Raw genomic sequence first — 19,299 nt, 5'->3', positions numbered from 1 at the left:
CTGACAAGGTTATATGAATAAAGTGAGGGGTTCCCTCCCACTGACCATGAAGAACACACACACACACACACACACACACACGCACACACACGCACACACACACGCACGCACACACACGCGCACACACACTCTCTCTCTCATCGTCTCAGCGTCTACTTTGTTGAAAAAACATATGAGAGGATCCTTCTTTTGGTTCAGGTGTTATCAGGTGTGCCATTTACACACTCTGTATGAGAACACACACACACACACACACACACTCTACATTTGGCCTACACACAGAGACCTCCTTTTGAACGATGCAACCTTTAGTTGACACTAGTTTAGGTGTTCACACACACACACAGTGTGAAAATGGCAGCAGACCAACCTGGAGGCGGTACTCTCAGTGTTCTCATAGTCGTGCTCAGGATGAGCACTCAAGGCTCTGGCAGGCAGCAGCATGAAGTGAAGTGTGTGTTACCTTGACCTCAGTGCTCAGCTGTCCTGCTGTTGACATTAACAATTGGCACATTTCACAGATTTTCCACTGTAAAACAGGATAACAGCCTGCAGGTTCAAATGGTATTTTCAATTTGTGTGAGTGTGTGTGAGCGTGCTAAAAAAGACAGAAAGAGAGAAAATATATGCATATACTTTCATTTTTACTTACTCAGGATAATCTCACATTTATTATCAATGTATTATTAACATGATCCCTATTGCATTTCTGCTCCACTCCCTGTGTCATTTAGGAGTAATTACATATTTTCGTAAACTGACTTCAGTTTCAATAATGGGTTGAGACTATAATTCTCCCACTTCTTACTGGAATAGCTTCACTTTTTTTGTTCTCTGGTGGAGAATTAGATGAGAAGAATGATATTACTCCCATGTCTGTCCATTAAACGTAAAGTTAAAGCCAGCAGCCAGTTAACTTAGCTTAGCATAAAGACTGGAAGCAGGGGGAAACAGCTAGCCTGGCTCTAACTCTCTGAACACGTTTCCCATAATATCAAACTTTCAGAGTCAGGGTTAGGGTTAGCTTAATAAATAAAGTTACAGGAGGTACTGCTCTGTTTTGTATCTGTAAGCTTTGAGGAAAACAGACAAAACAACGCAGTATTTTGTATCCATATGTGTATCTAATGTTTAGCATCAATGAGCCTTAAAGATCACCACAACAAGTTTATAACTCGTTTGTTTAGTGCGTACAAAAAGTGAGGCTAGTCTAGCTGTTTTTCCTTCTTTCCATTTTTGTGCTAAACTCATCAGCTGCTGGCTGTAGTTGGAATGCTCACTCATCTGAGTGCCCATTATTCTGAAAACCCAGTAGTCCAAAAAATGTCCCATTTGACCGGAAGCCCCTTTGTCCAGCTGCCTGTTATCCTGAAAACAAACACCCATTGCTCCAAAGGCCTATAGCTCCAAAAATACACAATCTCCCATAAGTTTTCAGATCAGTGACTGCCAGCCCTGTCCATGGTGCTGAATCAGCAGGGGGTTTGCCCTTAAAAGGTCATCTTTCTGGCTTCACACCAAACAGCATTGTCACAGGCAGATATTCAGTGTTGGAATTAAATCATGAGCGCTTAAGACCTCTGTAAAGCCAAATCCACTATGGTCTTCTAACCATGAAGTTTAGGCATGTTAACAGTATTAGAAGTCAGATTTAATCCAAAATTGAAATGTGGTCATTTAAATGTTTATACACTTTCCTGTATCAGGTTTGAACTGGGTGTGTTTGTGTTGAGATTTATTATGAAAAACCAATCATAAAAAATCCATCTCATTTTCTATGTGGGTGCAACAAAACTGCTCTCTGAGTCTGAGCCAACGCAACAATGGGGAGCTGAAGCCATTATATTACTCCTTTAACACAAACAGTGATTTAACCTGGCTGATACCAATCAATCAGTTTAAGTGTACGCTACATTTAAAGCATTTTACCCGCTTTACTTTTGTTATTAGACAGTCTTTACTGATGGCAAACTGAAGCCACTGCCTGTGCAAAACTCCACTGAAAAACACTGTTGTTTTCCCTCGTAGGACCCTGTAGTTGCTGGTCTACTGCTGCCATGATCCGCAGCAAGTAATGTTAGTAACAAACACAAACTTCTACAACTCACATGTCCAACAAGATAAAAAGATGGTTTCTGTCCATGTGGTTGTGTAGAGAGCAGAGACGGATGCTTCAGTGTCGCATTGGAAAACGCTGTCACATGTTCTAAACATAGCATACACTTAAACCAATATTGATTTTTTGGTTGGTCCTTTGTTTAGGTGCTAAAATCCGTTTTACTGCTGCCCGCGTCTACTGCGGTTAACAGCAGGACATTACTTAGCTTCCATGTTGGGACTCAGAGGCAGCTGTCAATTAAACGTGAGCTAACGTGCCCACACACTCTTGAAAAATGCTCTAAACAGCAAAATGAACCAGGTTTCCTAATAGCTACCAACGGTGCGTAATGAAAAACTTTCCACTGATATCTCCATTGATACATTTTTACTATTTCAAGCCAAGTGTCCAGAGGCTTTAATGTCGATTGGTGCATGTTCCCATTTGTTGTTAGATGGATTAGGGTTAATGGAAAGCGTGTATTTTGTTTTCAGAATAATGGGCTGCCTGACATATTGGCTTTTGGTCCCACTGAGCATTTTTTAGACTATTGGGGTTTAGCAGTAATGGGCTGCCAGAAGAATGGTATGACAAAGGCTGTAGCTTCAAATTTACAGCACCAACTCCAACAGTTGGATCTTCTTATTTCACTTTTGCATGAAGGAAAATAACTCTATTTCCCAAAATGTCAAACTATTCCTCTGAAACACTGATAAAGGGTGTGTGTGTGTGTGTGTGTGTGTGTGTGTGTGTGTGTGTGTGTGTGTGTGTGTGTGTGTGTGTGTGTGTGTGTGCGTGTGTGTGCGTGTGTGTGTGTGAGACTGATGGCTTTGCTGCTCACTGGTCATGCAGGCCACTTCCTCTGCAAACACAAGAAAATGACTGTGCTGGACAAAGCCAACAACAAACAACAGACCGCCATGTCTGAGATGAACTTTTGACTCAAGGGGAACCACAAGCCAAGCTGAAATTGATGCTTTACCCAAAAATAGTTTCTGGTGTTTGACTTTCAGACAGAACGCACCAAAACAATAAAACAGGACAAATTGGAAGTACACAAACTTCGTATTTCACAAAATACTGCCAGTTCATAGAGGCTCATGCATGGTCCTATGATTAAATTGTAAAGATTTATTTGGTTCTTTAGAGATCAGAACAGTCATTTTATGTAGAATGGTACTTTAAATTAAAGACATGGAAAGTATTGTGTTTATTTAACTACTTTGCTTTTTTAAGGATACCCCTTAAATACTTCCTCTACTGTATCTTTCCTTCTTTACACACCATTTATTTATACATTCCCTTAATGAATCTGGTAAACCAAACTTAATACTAATAGTTGAGAAAACAATCTTATCTGAAAGTCCACTTACTGTCTTGTTCTCGAGATTTACAGCAAGATGTCATGGGGCTGTAGATCCTGAAACTTTCCATTATCTACATCTGCAGCTCCATGACAACAGAGCAAACTCCCTCTGCTAATGAAGACCGTATGATATGATTTCAGAATGAGTAAGTAGACTTTGAGGTAAGATTGTTGCGTCAGCTCCTGTTTCCAAGGGACAAAAATGAACTGTCACCCTCTCATACTGATACTAAATACTTTTTAATGCTGCAAATAAAAGCACTGGCAGCTTCAGTTTAGTTTGAACTTTACTTTTATGACACTTTCTAATTGTTTCAGAATAAAAAGAAATCCATAACTTTAGGTAAATGTAATGCCAAAATCTGCATATTTGTTTTTCAGAATTCCCTCTCAGTCTAATTTCAGTCTGGTTTCTTTTCTGAGGAAGACAGTGTTACTAAATCTTGAAACCAGGCAGACTGTTACGTGGCACAGGACTGGACATGTCTGACTCAGAGGGAACACTGATCACTTTATTTATCTGATTCTAAACTGAGAATGAAGCTCAGCCCTCCTTGTGTCTTTTCATGTGTCTCTACAGCTTGTCCGGTGGGTTACTTCAAGTCCGTCTCGGGCGCTGTTCCCTGCTCGGTGTGTCCCTCCAACAGCAGAACCAGCCAGGAGGGGTCGAGTGTGTGTGAATGTCGCAGCGGCTTTTACCGGGCAGCCAATGATGCCAACTCTTCTGCCTGCACAAGTGAGCTTTGTTGGCTTGTTTGTTTACGCCTGGCTCTTTGGGTGGTGTTCAAAGGGCCTCACTGGTCATTTGTCATTTACTCAGACTGTGAGAACCAAGATGTACAGTCAACCTGGGGCCGCATTACAGAATCGTCCTAAGATAGATTTTTCCTAGTGTGGTATTACAGAAACAAATCCTAACTAACTTTAGGAATCCTTTGGCTATCTTACTTTATCCTATCTTATCTGAGGTAAGGAAACCCTGAACACTCAATCCACCATCGCTTATCAATTTATTTTATTTCTATTACCTAGCAACGAACACTACTTTTCTCATATTGTCGAACTAAACAACTTTGTAACTATTGGTTTTTATCATTGAAAAATACTGCAACATACAAAAAATGGAACAAAAACAACAATAGGCACTTAACTAATATCCACTGAGAAATCCAAAGACGTTACTTTGGGGATATTCAGTATCCGTTAGCCAGTGTTAGCTAACACTACTGTTAAGTACTGTTAGAGAACTCTTCAATTAACGTCTGCTAGCTAATACTACCATTAGCTACTATTAGCTAACAGCGCTGTTAGCTAGTATTAAAGAAGACTATCATTAGCCACTGTTTACTAACACTACATCTAGCTACTGTTGGTGAACACTACTATCAGCTGCTGGTATCCAGCCCTACCATTAGGCACTATTAGCTAACACTACCATTATCTCCTGTTTTTACCAGACACTACCATTAGCTACTGTTAGCAAATACTACCATTGGCCACTGTTTACTAACGCTACCATGAGCTACCATTGGCAAATACTGCTGCACTATAATATTGTACTTTCTATTTCTATAGTTGTTTTTTAATACTTAAGTGCTTTCTAGATTGTACAGCACTTTGGCAAAACTAGGTTGTCCTTGACCTTGACCTTGATAGCTACTGAAATGCTAAGTTAGCTACCACAACAGGTGGAAAAGTGTAAATTAGGACACTTATCCTTTGTCTTTAGTTCTGATTTGGGGAGGTTAGGATGCTTGCATTACACACATTTCCTATCTTAAGTTAGGATTGGAACATTGATGTAGGATCTGTTGATCTGTAATGGCTTTTTTCCTAAATCGAGTCCTAACCATAATTACCAACGTTACTGCCCCAGAGTCCATCCTCTTATAGTACAATATAATGCAATTTTCTTCCACTAGCAGAAAAAAAAACTACTAAGTGTCTAGTTTCTCTGCTCACTTAACTTGAATTTCTGTCACTGCCAAACTTTGTTTTATAAACTTCTTTCCATTACTTTACAGGGATAAATGTCTTTACCAGCATGCAGCTTCTTTCATATCTTAAACTTTTTAACAGATGCTTCCAACTAAGTGTCCGCCACTTACATTATGTATGTCAAACCCCTCCTGTCTTCTCCATCTTTCTCCACAGCTCCTCCATCTGCTCCAGTCTCTCTGTCCTGGGAGTATGAGAGCGGTGACGGTGGGGTGTCCCTGAGGTGGCGGCCTCCGGTGGACATGGGAGGCCGCAGCGAAGTGTGGTACGGCGTGGTGTGTCGCATATGCCCCTCACCCACCTTCACCAATCCAGCGTCGTGCTCCTGGTGCGGGGAGGGCGTCACCTTCAGCCCCTCCCAGACCAACCTGAAACAAACCAAGGTCACCCTCAACAACCTGCTGACAAGAGTCACTTATCTCATACAGGTACTGTGGAAACCTGCTTGGAAAAGGCACAAAACACTCTGTAGATAGTTTCAAATCATCTATGAGAGTTGTTTTTATAGTAATAACTGTTTTACACTGCTCAGTTTAATGTTTGGACTAAGTTAAAAGTTGTTTTTAAGAAATATCTGTGAATGATGAAACATTTCCCAGTCCTCTACTCTGAATTATTCCATAAGGTCCACATCAGCGAATACACGGTAACATTTATTATTTAGCTTGCAGTAGCTCAACTAAATCATGGCTTATTTCTTATTCATAATGGGCAGATATTTCCCATTTACTAGTGTTTGTTGACTGGCCAACACAGCTGCATGTGTTCCTCAAACACTGAAGCATGTGTGTCATGAAAGTTAATAGAAAAAAAGCTTCAAATGTCACATCTGTGTGTTCTTCTTATTGACAGGTGCAGGCCATGAATGAGGTGTCAGCTTTGAGTCCTTTTCCAGCTCGATACACAAGCATCAATTTCACTACGAGCCAGTCAGGTGAGCACGGGACAGAGAGGATGAAAAGGGAGGGGATGAAAGAGAAGAGGTGCTCTGATGATGTTTGTGTAGATACTGTGTGTTTGTGTCTGGGGTTTCTCTCCCCCTCTTTCCATCTCTGTCTCCCTCTGCTCCATCTTTTCTGCTCCTGCTCCCTGGACAGGAGGTTGCTCGAGGTTACAATACCCTGTCAGGTCCCATTATAGTCACCGTGGAGGAAGAAAAGGACAAATGAGAGATGGGAAGACAAAAAGACAGGGAGAACGAGAGATGAAAGTAGACGACGAGTGGGGAGAGGAGAGGAGAATGGGGCATTGTGCAGAGTAAAGTACACCATTATACAATTTTCCAAGAAACTGATCAAGATTGATTAGAACTCTCTCCATGAACCCAAATAATCTAAAACCCTCTTGTGTCTGCTCTCAGAGTTTATTGATTAAATGAGAGGAATGCTGGAAAGTTCCCTTTAACGGGTCTGTCCAGGCAGTACAGTGACTGTAACTAGATCCTGCCTGGTGCTCTATAAAAACGCCTATTCCACTTTCATGCTCTACTAAATATTCTATAACACTGCCCCCTTGTGGTCACCATCACTTCAACACAACATTACTGTTTAATTGTTGTGGGACCGAGAGGTTTTTAGAGGGAGATTAAAGGATCGATCATCACCTCTCTCAGGGGACTCTTCAGTTCAGCTCATACAACTGTTGTCTCCAGCAGTGCAGTGCAGCTAAGTACATTTACAAGTACAAATATGAGGCACGTGTACTTTACTAGAGTGTTGCTGTTTTGTGCAGCTTTACACTTCTTCTTCTTCTTTCATAAGATAGGCAGCCACTTAATCTCCAGAGTGTGTATTTTCAGAGCAGTGGGCTTTTGTTTTTCAGGATAACAGGCTCAACTTTGCATTGACAGACAACTGGCAGTTATAAACAGCTGATGAACTCGCAGTGGAGGACTTGTCGTCGCTTGTTATTATCAACAACAACAACAACTCGCTTCAACCATGTGTTGCATATTAAATAGGATTTCAACCTATTTAATATATAGTCTATGGCTCTAACTCACTATTTGGAATGCAGTTTTCATTTATGCCCATGCAAGTGCCACATATTGCTCCTTTAAGTAAATTTTGCTGATGATATAATACGAATTTTACATAAATAAAGGATCTGAATACTTATTCAACCACTGGTTATCTCCCACAGTTCCCAGTACAGTTCCCATGATGCACCAACTGAGCCGAGCCCCAGACTCCATCACTCTCTCATGGCCTCAGCCAGACAGGCCGAACGGAGACATCCTGGAGTACCAGCTTAGATACTATGACAAGGTACACTCAGTGAATACTCACACACACGCACGCACATGCACACACATCCCAAACATGCTGCACAACCAACCAAATATGACTCATAACAACTGTCACCACAAAATGTCCTTCCTCTGCGTCTCTCAGGGTTCAGATGTGGACAGTGCTGCCAGTGTGTACAGTGAGACCAACACGGTGACCGTCAACTCTCTGATCCCCGGCTCCATCTACGCCTTCCAGATCAGAGCTCGAAATGAACGAGGCTACGGCCCCTACAGCAACACCATCTACTTCACCACACTGCCTCTGGGTACGGCACTCATTTACTGTAATACCACTGAAATCCACTGCAGTCAGAGTGCAGCACTGCTATTAACATTTTCCTTACAGTCAAAGCTTCTGTTGAGGTTTTCAAATGCAGCTTTGAATGTCTGTCGTCATATTTTATGACGACACCGTCCTAAAAATAAAAAATCCTCAAGCAAAACCCTCAATTTGAATAAAGTGACTCACCGGATTAGTCTTTTTTTATTCAAGCCAAAATAGATTTTTCGTCATTGTGGTTATATAAATGTAATTTATGGTGCTTTTAGATTGCTGCTGCACCACCCTGTTAATACAAGTGCCTGATTCCCTTTGTGTGCAGCAAGCGGGAGAGCAAACAGTTTTTCAGCTGCAGTGAAAATGTTGTTTTTGGAAGCCTTAAAGGGAGAGTTCACACAAAAATGAAAATTCAGTCATTATCTACTCACCCTCATGCTGATTGAAGGTCAGGTTTAGTTTTTTAGCCCACAAAACACTGCTGGAGTTTCACAGTAAAAGCAGTGCTGCAGAATCTCCCGAACAATTTAAGTGAACGGTGACCAGTTTTCAAACAGAAAAAAGCGACCAAAAAGAAAAGCCTCCGTAATGCTCGCCTGTTGTAATCAAAATCTCCTAAAGCCCTGACATGCAGTTCACTTGCGCACACACACTGTCACACCACACACACCCAGATCAGATGGTGTGCACGCACACTTGAACGTGGCTCCAAGCTAAGGATCTACAGTAAAGATTTTGACTAAAAATATGTAAATTATGTCTTTCAAGTCCACTCGGCTTGACGGGGCTTTAGGAGACTTACACCAGACGAGCAGTATGAACAGGCAAACTCTTTCTTCTCCAGCGATGCTCTATAAAATGGTTTGACCATAGAAAGTTTCCTGACTTCAGTCCAATTTAATCTACTTCAGTTCACCAGGATAATCTACTCAGTATCAGTACTGCTTTTGGAGTCCTCAGACATCTTAGAAGGTTCAAAGTTAAGTTTTGTAGAACTTTTTCACAGCAGACATATTGAAATAGCAGAGTAAACACTGGTGTTGCTAATCATCCTAATTGACTTTCTAGTAAGTCAACATGCATAATAGCAGCACCCTGACTCTGTTTGACCTAAATGGAACTGAACCTTAATTAGTATCATTGGTAACACTGGTGTTTACGCCACTATTTCATGTCAGAATGGCTGCTTTCTATTTCAAATTATGGACTGTTCTGTAACTGAGTGCAATATTCAGTCCAGATTCTACTGTAAGTGAAAATAAATTTAAAAGTGTACTGTATAAAAATGCATGAGAAAACTACTTATTTATAGTAACAACAGTATTGTAATTAGTTTTAACAGCTGATGTTCCCTCACTGTCTCTCCACAGAGGAACATTCACAGCAGATCCAGAATCGACTTCCTCTGCTGGTTGGATCAGTGATGGGTGGAGCGGCGTTTCTCCTGGTGGTGGCGGCGATTGTGGTTGTGGTGGTATTTCGCAGGTACTGTAAGCCGTTGATCTGTTCACACCATCAGACATGTGAGCTTTTTTATCACGTGCACATTCACATATTTTTGTTTGCTTCTACTTTGCAGTAAGAGGAGGGAGAGTCCGTACAGCGACAGACTGCAGAGGTACATCAGTAACCGAGGTGAGCATCAGTATGTTTAATTTAATGTAATTTAATTAAGTTTAAATTCAATTTAGTCACATTAATGATTTCTTTTAAAGTGAGTATTTGCTTTGCACAAAAAGGGCAACCGATTGTAACAACATTTTAAATGATTTGGAGGCATACTGCATAATTAAGTTCTGTGACTAACAAAGTTTGGTTTTCATTTGTTTCATTTAATTTCATTTGTTTAATCACAGGGTTGCAGCAAGGTTTTTGTGTATTTTTCTTGACCAATGTTGAACACATTATGAATCAATAATTAACTGATTGATAAAATACAAAACATACATATTTTTATTGTTTTATTTAAACAGTTCTACTGGTGCATTTGTAGAAATATTTATTTATGAAGCACAAACAATTTAAACAAACGAACAAAGGCGTTCGCTCAAAATGGATGCTGTTGTCTGCCCGTCCTTATTTAACAAAAGGCTCCAAACAGCAGCGAATTGGGCGCAATTATCGCCATTTCTAGACTGACAAGGCAGACCAAATCAAATTGTGAGAACACAAAACATGCATTGTCAGTTAATACATTTTCAATCAGCTCAAATCTTAACTGCAATTGATAATTAATCATTAACATCACTAATTGCAGCAGTATCATGGTATGAAAGATGACAGTTATTATACTATCTATATTTGCTTATCTACAGTATTGTTATCTATCATATTAATGTTATTAAAAAATTAAAAATATATATTTCAAGTTTTTATAAAGTTTCATGTCTGTCAGGACATAGTAGTTTGTAAAATTATAATAAAAAATCCTTTGATTTAATTCCTTTATGGGATATTGCAAATGATAATAGTAATAATAATAACTCTGTAATACTATATAGTCTACCATGAAACCAAGACATTTTCTGAAATAGTTATCGTACCATGGATTTCTCATACTGTTGCAACACAACAAATATTTTAACCAGTAGGTGTTTTATTAATGTAAAATTCAAATTGCTAAATGTCTGTTTGAATAAATGGGACGGATATTATTTTGAAATTGAATTCAACTTTCCATGTCTTATAAACTAATATTTTTTCTTGGAAATTCAGTTCTCCATCTGTGTATCTTTTATGGTGTATAGTAATTTCTCTCTGCTGTTCAACATCACCTCAGCCTTGTGTTGTAATAATAAATATGCTTCAGTGTTGAAAATAAAGTAGTTCTTAATATTGCCCTTAAACTTCCAGGTGGGGTTAAGTATTATGTGGACCCGTCAACTTACGAGGACCCCAGTGAGGCTGTCAAAGAGTTTGCCCGCGAGATAGATCCCACTCATCTGAAGATTGAGGAGGTGATTGGTGCAGGTAGGCCTGTGGCTCTTTTCTCTTTTAAGTCGTTTGCATTATTATGTGGTAACTATCAACACAGTGTAATCTGTGCCACCTCCTCTCTACTCCAGCCCAGTTTGGGGAGGTCTCCCGGGGCCGCTACCGTCCACTGGGTCGCAGAGAGGTGCTGGTCGCAGTGAAGACTCTACGCTGGGGGGCGTCTGACAGAGAGAAGGGGATGTTTCTCAGTGAAGCAGGGGTCCTGGGACAGTTTGACCACCCCAACGTGCTGAAGCTGGAGGGCGTGATCACTCGCTCCCCCCCAGAGAGGATCGTCACCGAGTTCATGGAGAACGGGCCCCTGGATGCCTTCCTCAGGGTGAGACATCAACACCCTGATAGCAGCTTTCATCTCAGGCATGTTGTTAGTAACTTCACACACATGATCGCCTCCTCTCCTCTCACATCCTCCTGTGCACTGCCCTCCCCACTCTCTTAGGAGAACGAGGGCCAGTTCAGCGTCCTCCAGCTTGTTGGGATGCTCAGAGGAATCGGTGCAGGGATGCGTTACCTCGCTGAGAGAAACTTTGTCCACCGAGACCTGGCGGCGCGGAACGTGTTGGTCAATTCGAACCTGGTGTGTAAAGTGTCTGACTTTGGCCTGTCCCGACTCATGAGAGGCCTGGACCACAACATACCTACGTACACTGCCTCACTGGTACGTACTGGCAAACTGTGCCTCTCGGGCCAGTTTCACAAAACACCTGAAGTTTTGTCCTTAATATGACACTTAAGGCTTCAGTTCTCCTTAGCTGAGAGATTTATAAAGCATTGCACACAATCCCTTCAAACATTTTCTTGTTTAAGTAAACACCTTAAGGTATTTACTGTGTTGAAAGACATTTTACAATAGTAACATTTCCATGGAGACCATTTGTTTGCTTGTGATACAACTTGACAACTTATCTGACAAACAAAAAAATATATATTCAATGTTATAATATGTAACATTTCCACATTAAAATGTCTTAAAATACTAAACATATGTATGTATTTGTTGAGTTGTCCGCTTGCATAATCCCAAATACTTCCAACCATGTTCAAACCCAAAGAAACCCATAATTTATTCAAGGTAATAGTGTGTTTCCTGCTTAAGGTTGCCAGCTAGTTATTATAACTTCTGGCAAAACACGGGATTCATCAGATATGACAGACTGCGAGGAAGGAAGGAAATCATGTCAGATAGATTTTCATCAGCTTTGGTAGTTGTTTAAAAGTGGAAATAACAATTCCCATGATGCCACACTTCTTCACAGCATCATTAAATTACATCTTCTCTAATTGTTTTACTGTAAGAGACCCCTAGCGGCAGAATTTAGAAGTTTTTTCCTTACTTTTGTTACTCTTCTATGCAACAGTTTAACTGACTTTCAGGGATTCCTGAAGTATAACATCAAGACACTGAGAACCCATTAAAAATTTCAGTTAACAACTTAAGGAAACCTTAAGGAGAAGACTCAAGATTATTTTGTACTAAGAATTTTATTTTAAGGAAATCTTAACTGACTGTAAGGCAAATCTGAACTCAAGTGTTTTGTGCAACCGGTCCCTAATTTGTGGTTTCAGTGTAACATAATTCACTGATTCGCCATCTGTCTTCCTCCATCAGGGCAGCAAGATTCCTGTGAGGTGGACGGCACCCGAAGCCTTTCAGCATCGCAAGTTCAGCTCAGCCAGTGATGTCTGGAGCTTCGGCATACTTATGTGGGAGGTGATGTCATATGGAGAGCGTCCATACTGGGACATGAGCAATCAGGAGGTGGGTATATAGGAGAGTGTTGCCTCAGCACAGGAAGTCTGAATCAATTAGTAATGAAAATGCACTCAAATCCTCTGCTTAAGTATGAGTTTTACTGCCCCAGTGTAATAATATCCCATTAAAAGAAAAGGTCCTGGGTTGTTATGGTGCCCCGGGGGTTAAGGCACTGACCATGTTGTTTCCTTTCTTTCTCTCTTCTTATTTTCTTTCAACTATTTTTTAGAATTGTATTTAAATAAAATATTTAATAAAAAAAAGAAAAAAAAAGATAAAAACAGAGATTGTGCAGGAGAGGTAAGAAACCTGACTGTGTGTTTCATAAAACCTATAATGTGTCCTGATATTATGGATATGTATTTTTCCTTTACATGATGAGACAAAATATACAGAAAAACAAAACAATTCATAATAATAGTCATAAAAGAAAATAGGCGTAAATACATAAACAGATAATACAGTACATGAACACACATACTGAACACCTTAACTATGGCGGAAGAGTTTTGGGGAGTGGGGACTGGTGTTACAGAGTAATGGTCCTCATAATGGGCATCATTTAAAAGAAGTTATGAAATACATTTGGTAAGCTGGGCTTTTAATACAGATATTGATATATAAAGATACATATTTGATAGATACTGTTGATGTAAATGGACAACAGATTTCATTTCTAAAAAAGAACCGCCAGTGATTCACAATGATTTGATGCAGTTGCCAGCTGAAGAAATTTCTGTTGGATTAAAGTTTTTTAAAGTGTTTTTTAAAACAGAAGGGAAGAAGGATATCTACAGGCCCAGGCAATGTTACAATATGATATATATGGATTCATTAAAGTCTTTTTTATCCACAAGGCCCTAAGATTTTTTTTCTCAGAAAATAATTAAATTGATTTTTTTTTACATTTAGTTAAAGTTTGTTCATTCTGAATCACTTTTCATTACATGATAGAATATCTCTCTGATCATGTAACCAATGTTTGCTTTTCACATGGCAATATTAATATCACCAGTGAAAAGAATGGGCAATGTAGTATCAGACATCCAAGCAAAGTCATTCATGTAGATGGGAAACAGAAGAAGCGTGAGAATAGATCCTTGAGGTACTCCACAATATAAATTGATTCTGTCTGAGATGCAACCATTCATAGGTACATGTTAATATCTATTTCTATGGTCATTAAGACAATTGAACAACAACAGCCTAAAAGATGTAATGATGGAGCCTTCAAAAGCTAAAACTATTAATACTACTGATAACATAGATATTATAATCATCTTTGTTAGAAAATAGTTTTCTATCAGAATATTGTTCCTTGTCACCTCCATCAGATGTTTACAAAATCATGATTTAATCAGACGTGACAAGGACCCTGTCTCACTTCCTGTTTTATAAAAGGCGGGAATACTGCTCAAGCAGATTTTCCTTCTGACAGAGTTGACGTCTACATTTGATAAAAAATTTAATGATTAGGAGGTTTGTCAATAACAAGATTTAATAACCAAGAGTTTAATCTTTTAAATATATATTTTACCAGCATAATTAAAAAGTAAAAATCGAAAACCCCGATTCTCAAGAATAAGTTACAGACAAGCTTTGGAGAAGCAAGGTAAATCAGAAACTGGCCAGTAATTGGTGAAAAAAGGCTAGGATTCCTTTCCTTAAATAGTGGTATGACCTTTGAGATTTTCAGGTCTTTTGGAACAGCTATTGAATTAAAAAAATTTAGAAAATTGCTTAAATAAATAAATGTAAGCTCACCAGCTTCTCTTTATTTTACAGACACATTTAAATAGTGAGTAAATGTCAGGCAGCTGGAATTTGCATTATTTTTCCTGAGTCATTCTTACAAGCCTTCAGTGTTCTGTGACCTTTTACGTAGGCAGTTACACAAGATTCCTCGCCATCTGTCCTACTTTTTACTGTACGTCTAACATCTTCGTCGCTCTCTCTGCAGGTGATGAAGGCAGTAGCAGACCAGTATCGTCTCCCTGCCCCCCACAACTGCCCCCCTGCCCTCCACTCTCTGATGCTCCAGTGCTGGCAGGCTGATCGAGGAGACCGGCCAGGCTTCGACTCGCTCCTCTCCTCCTTGGATCGGCTCATCAGGCACCCTGCCTCGCTCAAGGCGGAGCCAACTCGGTGAGACAGCACATTCTGGCAAAACATATCAAGAGGCAGCAGGTGATGGACAATCTGTTTTATTTATGGATTTTCATGCTCTCATTTTTGACATTTCCACCATTACAGAAGCTGCTCTCAGCCGCTGCTCAGCCCCACTCCCACAGACTTATCAGCAGTGGCGACAGTCAGTGATTGGCTGAGGGCGCTGAGGATGGAGAGATATCAGGATGAGTTTGATCGGGCACACCTGGACACATTAGACAGAGTCAGCATGCTCACCATGGAGTGAGTAGAGATGGATATTTCTATGACATTTGGGTTAAAGTGGAAGGCTGGTGACTCAGTGTCTTTTTATCCGTTACTGTAGTTTTCCAAATCACATAAAACATTTTACATTTCCTGCCCCTCAGGCAGCCTTTTGTTTTCATCTAGATTTGTTTTTTACGTAACTTATGAATGAAAAACATAAAACTTGGATGTCAGAGTTTCCTGGAACATGCAACCAAGGAAGAGTTTGTCACCACTGTTTGTGTTCTGTATTACCATGCCAAGACAACAGTGACTACAATTTAAAACAGATTGCATGTTGTCTGTGATGATACCTCCTGTAAACAAGTTGCAGGTTTATATGAAAACATGTTTCCAGAATGTACTGGTACGAACTGTCTCAAAGCATGTTACCTTACAAAATGGACAACAAAAGAAAAGCTCAAGCTTTTAGCCTTTTCTGAACATTTGTCATGACAGCTAAACAAACTCCATCACCTTCCAAAGTCAAGAAGGCACTTTGATGCCCAACAGTTTCTATATTTTTAACATGTTTGCCATGAAATGACTGATTTCACCAATGGAGTCTGGTTAAGTGATATTTAACTTATATAAAAGCAGTTTCCCATCAAGACAGATATATGGTAGCAAGGTAAAGGGGATGAAAAGATTCTAAATATCGCATATATTTAAACTGTTTTTGGCCTTTTTTACATGGCCGAAATACCTTTTATTGCTTTTATTACGGACCCTGTCCACAGCAGTACATTGTTTAGCTTCGTACTGGTACTCCTCTCTGTTTCTCCAAACTGGGAGCACATCGACCACCACCTACTGTAGCCAATACACTGACTATCAATAAGTACCTCATACAACCCCACTTCAAATAATAAAAACTATCCCTTTAAAGTACTTTGGGTAAGTAAGTAAAACTTTATGTATATGCCACTTTTCAAAGGCTAAGGCTAAAAATGTCTCAAGTCAAAGTAGATGATTATGAAAATATTCTTTTAATAGAAATAAACAAAGATAAGCAAAATCAGGACAGATGCAGTGTGAGCATAAAAAAATCCTGAGCTCCTACAGGCTTTTACGAACTAACACATGCAAACTCACCAGTATTATCCCTCAGATTATCAGTTAGGACACAAAAGTGTTGAACTAAACTCCACGTTTGATCTGCTCTCTCCTTCAGAGACGTCCAGAATCTCGGGGTGAGCCTGCTGGGACACCAGAGGAAGATCTTCAATGCAGCCCAGCAGCTCCGGGCCCATCTGAGGCAGGGCCAGGTGGAGGTGTGAAATCCATCTACAGCACAGCCTGTGCCATGGATCTCTGTGGTTTCACAGCCCTCTGCTTGTCGTGTCTGGTTTCTGTAACATTCATTTCGATGGAGCACATTTTTAAACCAAAACAGAAAGAGAATCAGCTCTCGAGTGCACCCCTCTGTGTATCCTGACAAACCCAACACTGCAACCAGGAGGGGAGGAAAAAAAAAGGAGGATCGGACTTCCTTCCAGTCTCTCAAGACAAATAACAGAGGAGAGATGCACTATGGGAGCTGCAGTCCAGGTCAAAATGAGGTTCGGGAGTTGCTGAGGAGAAGGAGGACTTTAATTAAAGATTCCTCGATGTTTTTCACAAAATTTCACTCTATTGTTGTCTGCCTTCTTCGCTCCTCACCTGCAATCCTACCTCTCACCCCCTCGTCCACTACTGTCCCTCCTCCCTGAAACTTTTCAATTTCCTACCCTCATTGAGTACAAAAAATGTTTTTTCTTCAAATACTCATGGAGATCTCTCCACACAAAGAATTGCGTGAAGACAATCAAAGCCTTTTTCTAATATTTTTTGAGTTGTTTGTAAAGTTATATCACTTCCTCTGTACTTAAAAACACCAAATGCTAAAACCTGTTAGCAAAAAAGAAAACAGAGTACTACCTAGCAGCCTGTGGTTCGCCTAATGAGGTATTACCATTAGCTTTCAGAAATGTGTATAGTTTGTTCAGTGTTCCAACAAATTTCAAAGATATTAAGAAGTCCAAAATCAGCACTGCAAACCCTGAGGTCAGACATGAATCACTGCCATGAAATTAGGAAAGCAAACACAAAGCTAAAAGATGCTTTAGCCATGTTTTTCCCTCTTTAAAAGACATATCCAGGGTTTGAGAGCAGCCCTGTCTGTACAGCTCACTCTCACTCTCTCAGCGATGACAGAGCTCATGTACTGTGATACTACACTTCAACTTCACCTCAGCTGCAAACACAAATATCCATCTGTGACGAGGGCAGAACTGAACAGCACCCACCTTTATGTGTACATTTCACACTTCACCTCTTTTTGTTTGATTGCAAGAGTAAAGACACTGAGTTGTTGACGCGTTGTGAATGTGTGAAATGGGAAAGACGGACAAAATCTGATCTGATTTACACTTGAAGGAAGGAGGTAAAATGCTTTGTAAGTATGTACCTGTGTGACTGTAACATGTGTGTGTGTGTGTGTGCTGTAAATGAGGCTGTGTTAACGTGTACATCAGGTGTACGCTGTACATGACGCTGTGTGTGTGCGTGAGTGTCTGTGTGTGCGAAGTGTGTGTGTGTGTGTGTGTGTGTGTGTGTGTGTGTGTGTGTGTGTGTGAGTGTGTGTGTGTGTGTGTGTGTGTGTGTGAGTGTGAGTGTCTGTGTGTGTGTGTGTGAGTGTGTTTGAGATGAGTGTGTCAGGCTACACACATTATTAGCTGTTTACTTGTATGAGTGTTCACCACTACTCCATAATTGTGCAAATTTGTAAAATAAATGATATGATTTTATTTAAAAATTTTGCATTTGTTTTTTTATTTTAGAAAGTGTTATCTACCCTGCTGAAATAATTTACCTGCCAGCTTTAAAAAAAAAAAAAATCATCACATAATTATTTCTCTGTACTTTTTTAGTACTTTTTTGTCAGCCAAAGCTATCAATTTATCTCTCAATGTTAATGTTAGCATATTTACATAAAAAAACATTAAAAATATATTGTAAATGTAAGTCTGGTCAACTGATGAAAACCTAAGCTGCAGTTTGTCTGCACTAAAATGTCCAAATATGTTTGCATTATCTGTAAATTTCAAAGTTTGGTTCATGAGAAGTCTTCATTAACTCTTGATTATAGCTAAATTTACTCTGACCTCATATATATTGCAATATCATTTGGGGAGCTACTTATCCCACTGACTTTCGTATGTTTTATATTTTGCAAAAAAAAAAAAAAGGTTTGTAGAATTACCAGACCAAAATTACCAACCTTAAAGCCATGCAGCTCTCAGATGCAAAAAGGATCCTTCTTTCCCCAAAAATTGACAAAATGTGGAAAATATGAGAGAAAAGTGAATGTTTTTTGGATTATATTCGACACAGCTTGCAGGCATATTTTCAATATTTAATGAAAGACAACTTAGAGTTGAAGCATTTGTACATTAGCATATATCTTGTGGTCTGATGTGCTGGTGTAAACACACAAACGTAATGGCATCCATCAGAGAAATCATACTGCTATGTTTAATAAAAAGGTTCATGTGGTTCTAACTTAAAGCCATCAGCTACTATAAATGACAACATGTTCACCTTGATGAACTAATATCACCTTCACAATGTTAAAGAGTGAACAGATCAGCAGGTTTGAGTAGAATCTCAGTTTGGGATCTGCTGGGATCAGCAGCAGTAAGAACAGACACTGGTTTCCCACATGTCCCACTGATGCTGATATCACAGCAGATCTGGACTGATAGTAAGATGCTTACATAAACGCCCCACATTATTCTGCCAGTCTGACACGGATGGTACTGTGCTGTATTTTACTGGATCAGACTGCAGCATTGTTGGCTAACTGGTCTTCACATTGTCCCAATGTCAATTTTACAATCGCAAGTTGAGTGGCCAAACATTGTTCAAAGCTTCAGAAATGTATTTTAGATTATAGTACAGAGCATTTGCATTTCCAGACAGAAAATATCCAGCAGTTGAAAGTAACTGAGTGCATCTCTTCGAGTAATTTACATAAGTACAATGTTCAGGTATTTTATAGGTATTTTTAATTTTATGACACTTCTACTCCACTACATTTCATAATAAAATACTGTTTCTTTAATCC

General features: G+C 39.7%; 1 protein-coding gene across 1 annotated transcript in view; it reads left to right on the top strand.

Annotated features, from left to right (window-relative positions):
* The window catches only part of ephb6 (eph receptor B6), a 63,950-nt gene extending 46,282 nt beyond the window's left edge, over positions 1 to 17,668 (top strand). The window contains 14 exon segments of the mRNA XM_084726603.1: positions 4,045 to 4,200; positions 5,619 to 5,890; positions 6,315 to 6,396; positions 7,605 to 7,729; positions 7,856 to 8,018; positions 9,400 to 9,514; positions 9,609 to 9,664; positions 10,883 to 10,999; positions 11,095 to 11,342; positions 11,463 to 11,681; positions 12,633 to 12,782; positions 14,737 to 14,921; positions 15,030 to 15,188; positions 16,366 to 17,668. Coding sequence (XP_084582729.1) covers positions 4,045 to 4,200; positions 5,619 to 5,890; positions 6,315 to 6,396; positions 7,605 to 7,729; positions 7,856 to 8,018; positions 9,400 to 9,514; positions 9,609 to 9,664; positions 10,883 to 10,999; positions 11,095 to 11,342; positions 11,463 to 11,681; positions 12,633 to 12,782; positions 14,737 to 14,921; positions 15,030 to 15,188; positions 16,366 to 16,471 — 2,153 coding nt within the window. The 3' untranslated portion in view covers positions 16,472 to 17,668.
* Positions 17,669 to 19,299: the final 1,631 nt, after the last annotated feature.

Source organism: Lutjanus erythropterus, chromosome 9 (genome assembly GCF_056507025.1).
Source record: "Lutjanus erythropterus isolate fLutEry1 chromosome 9, fLutEry1.hap2, whole genome shotgun sequence".
NCBI lineage: Eukaryota > Metazoa > Chordata > Actinopteri > Lutjaniformes > Lutjanidae > Lutjanus > Lutjanus erythropterus.
This window is presented reverse-complemented; position numbering and strand designations above follow the sequence as displayed.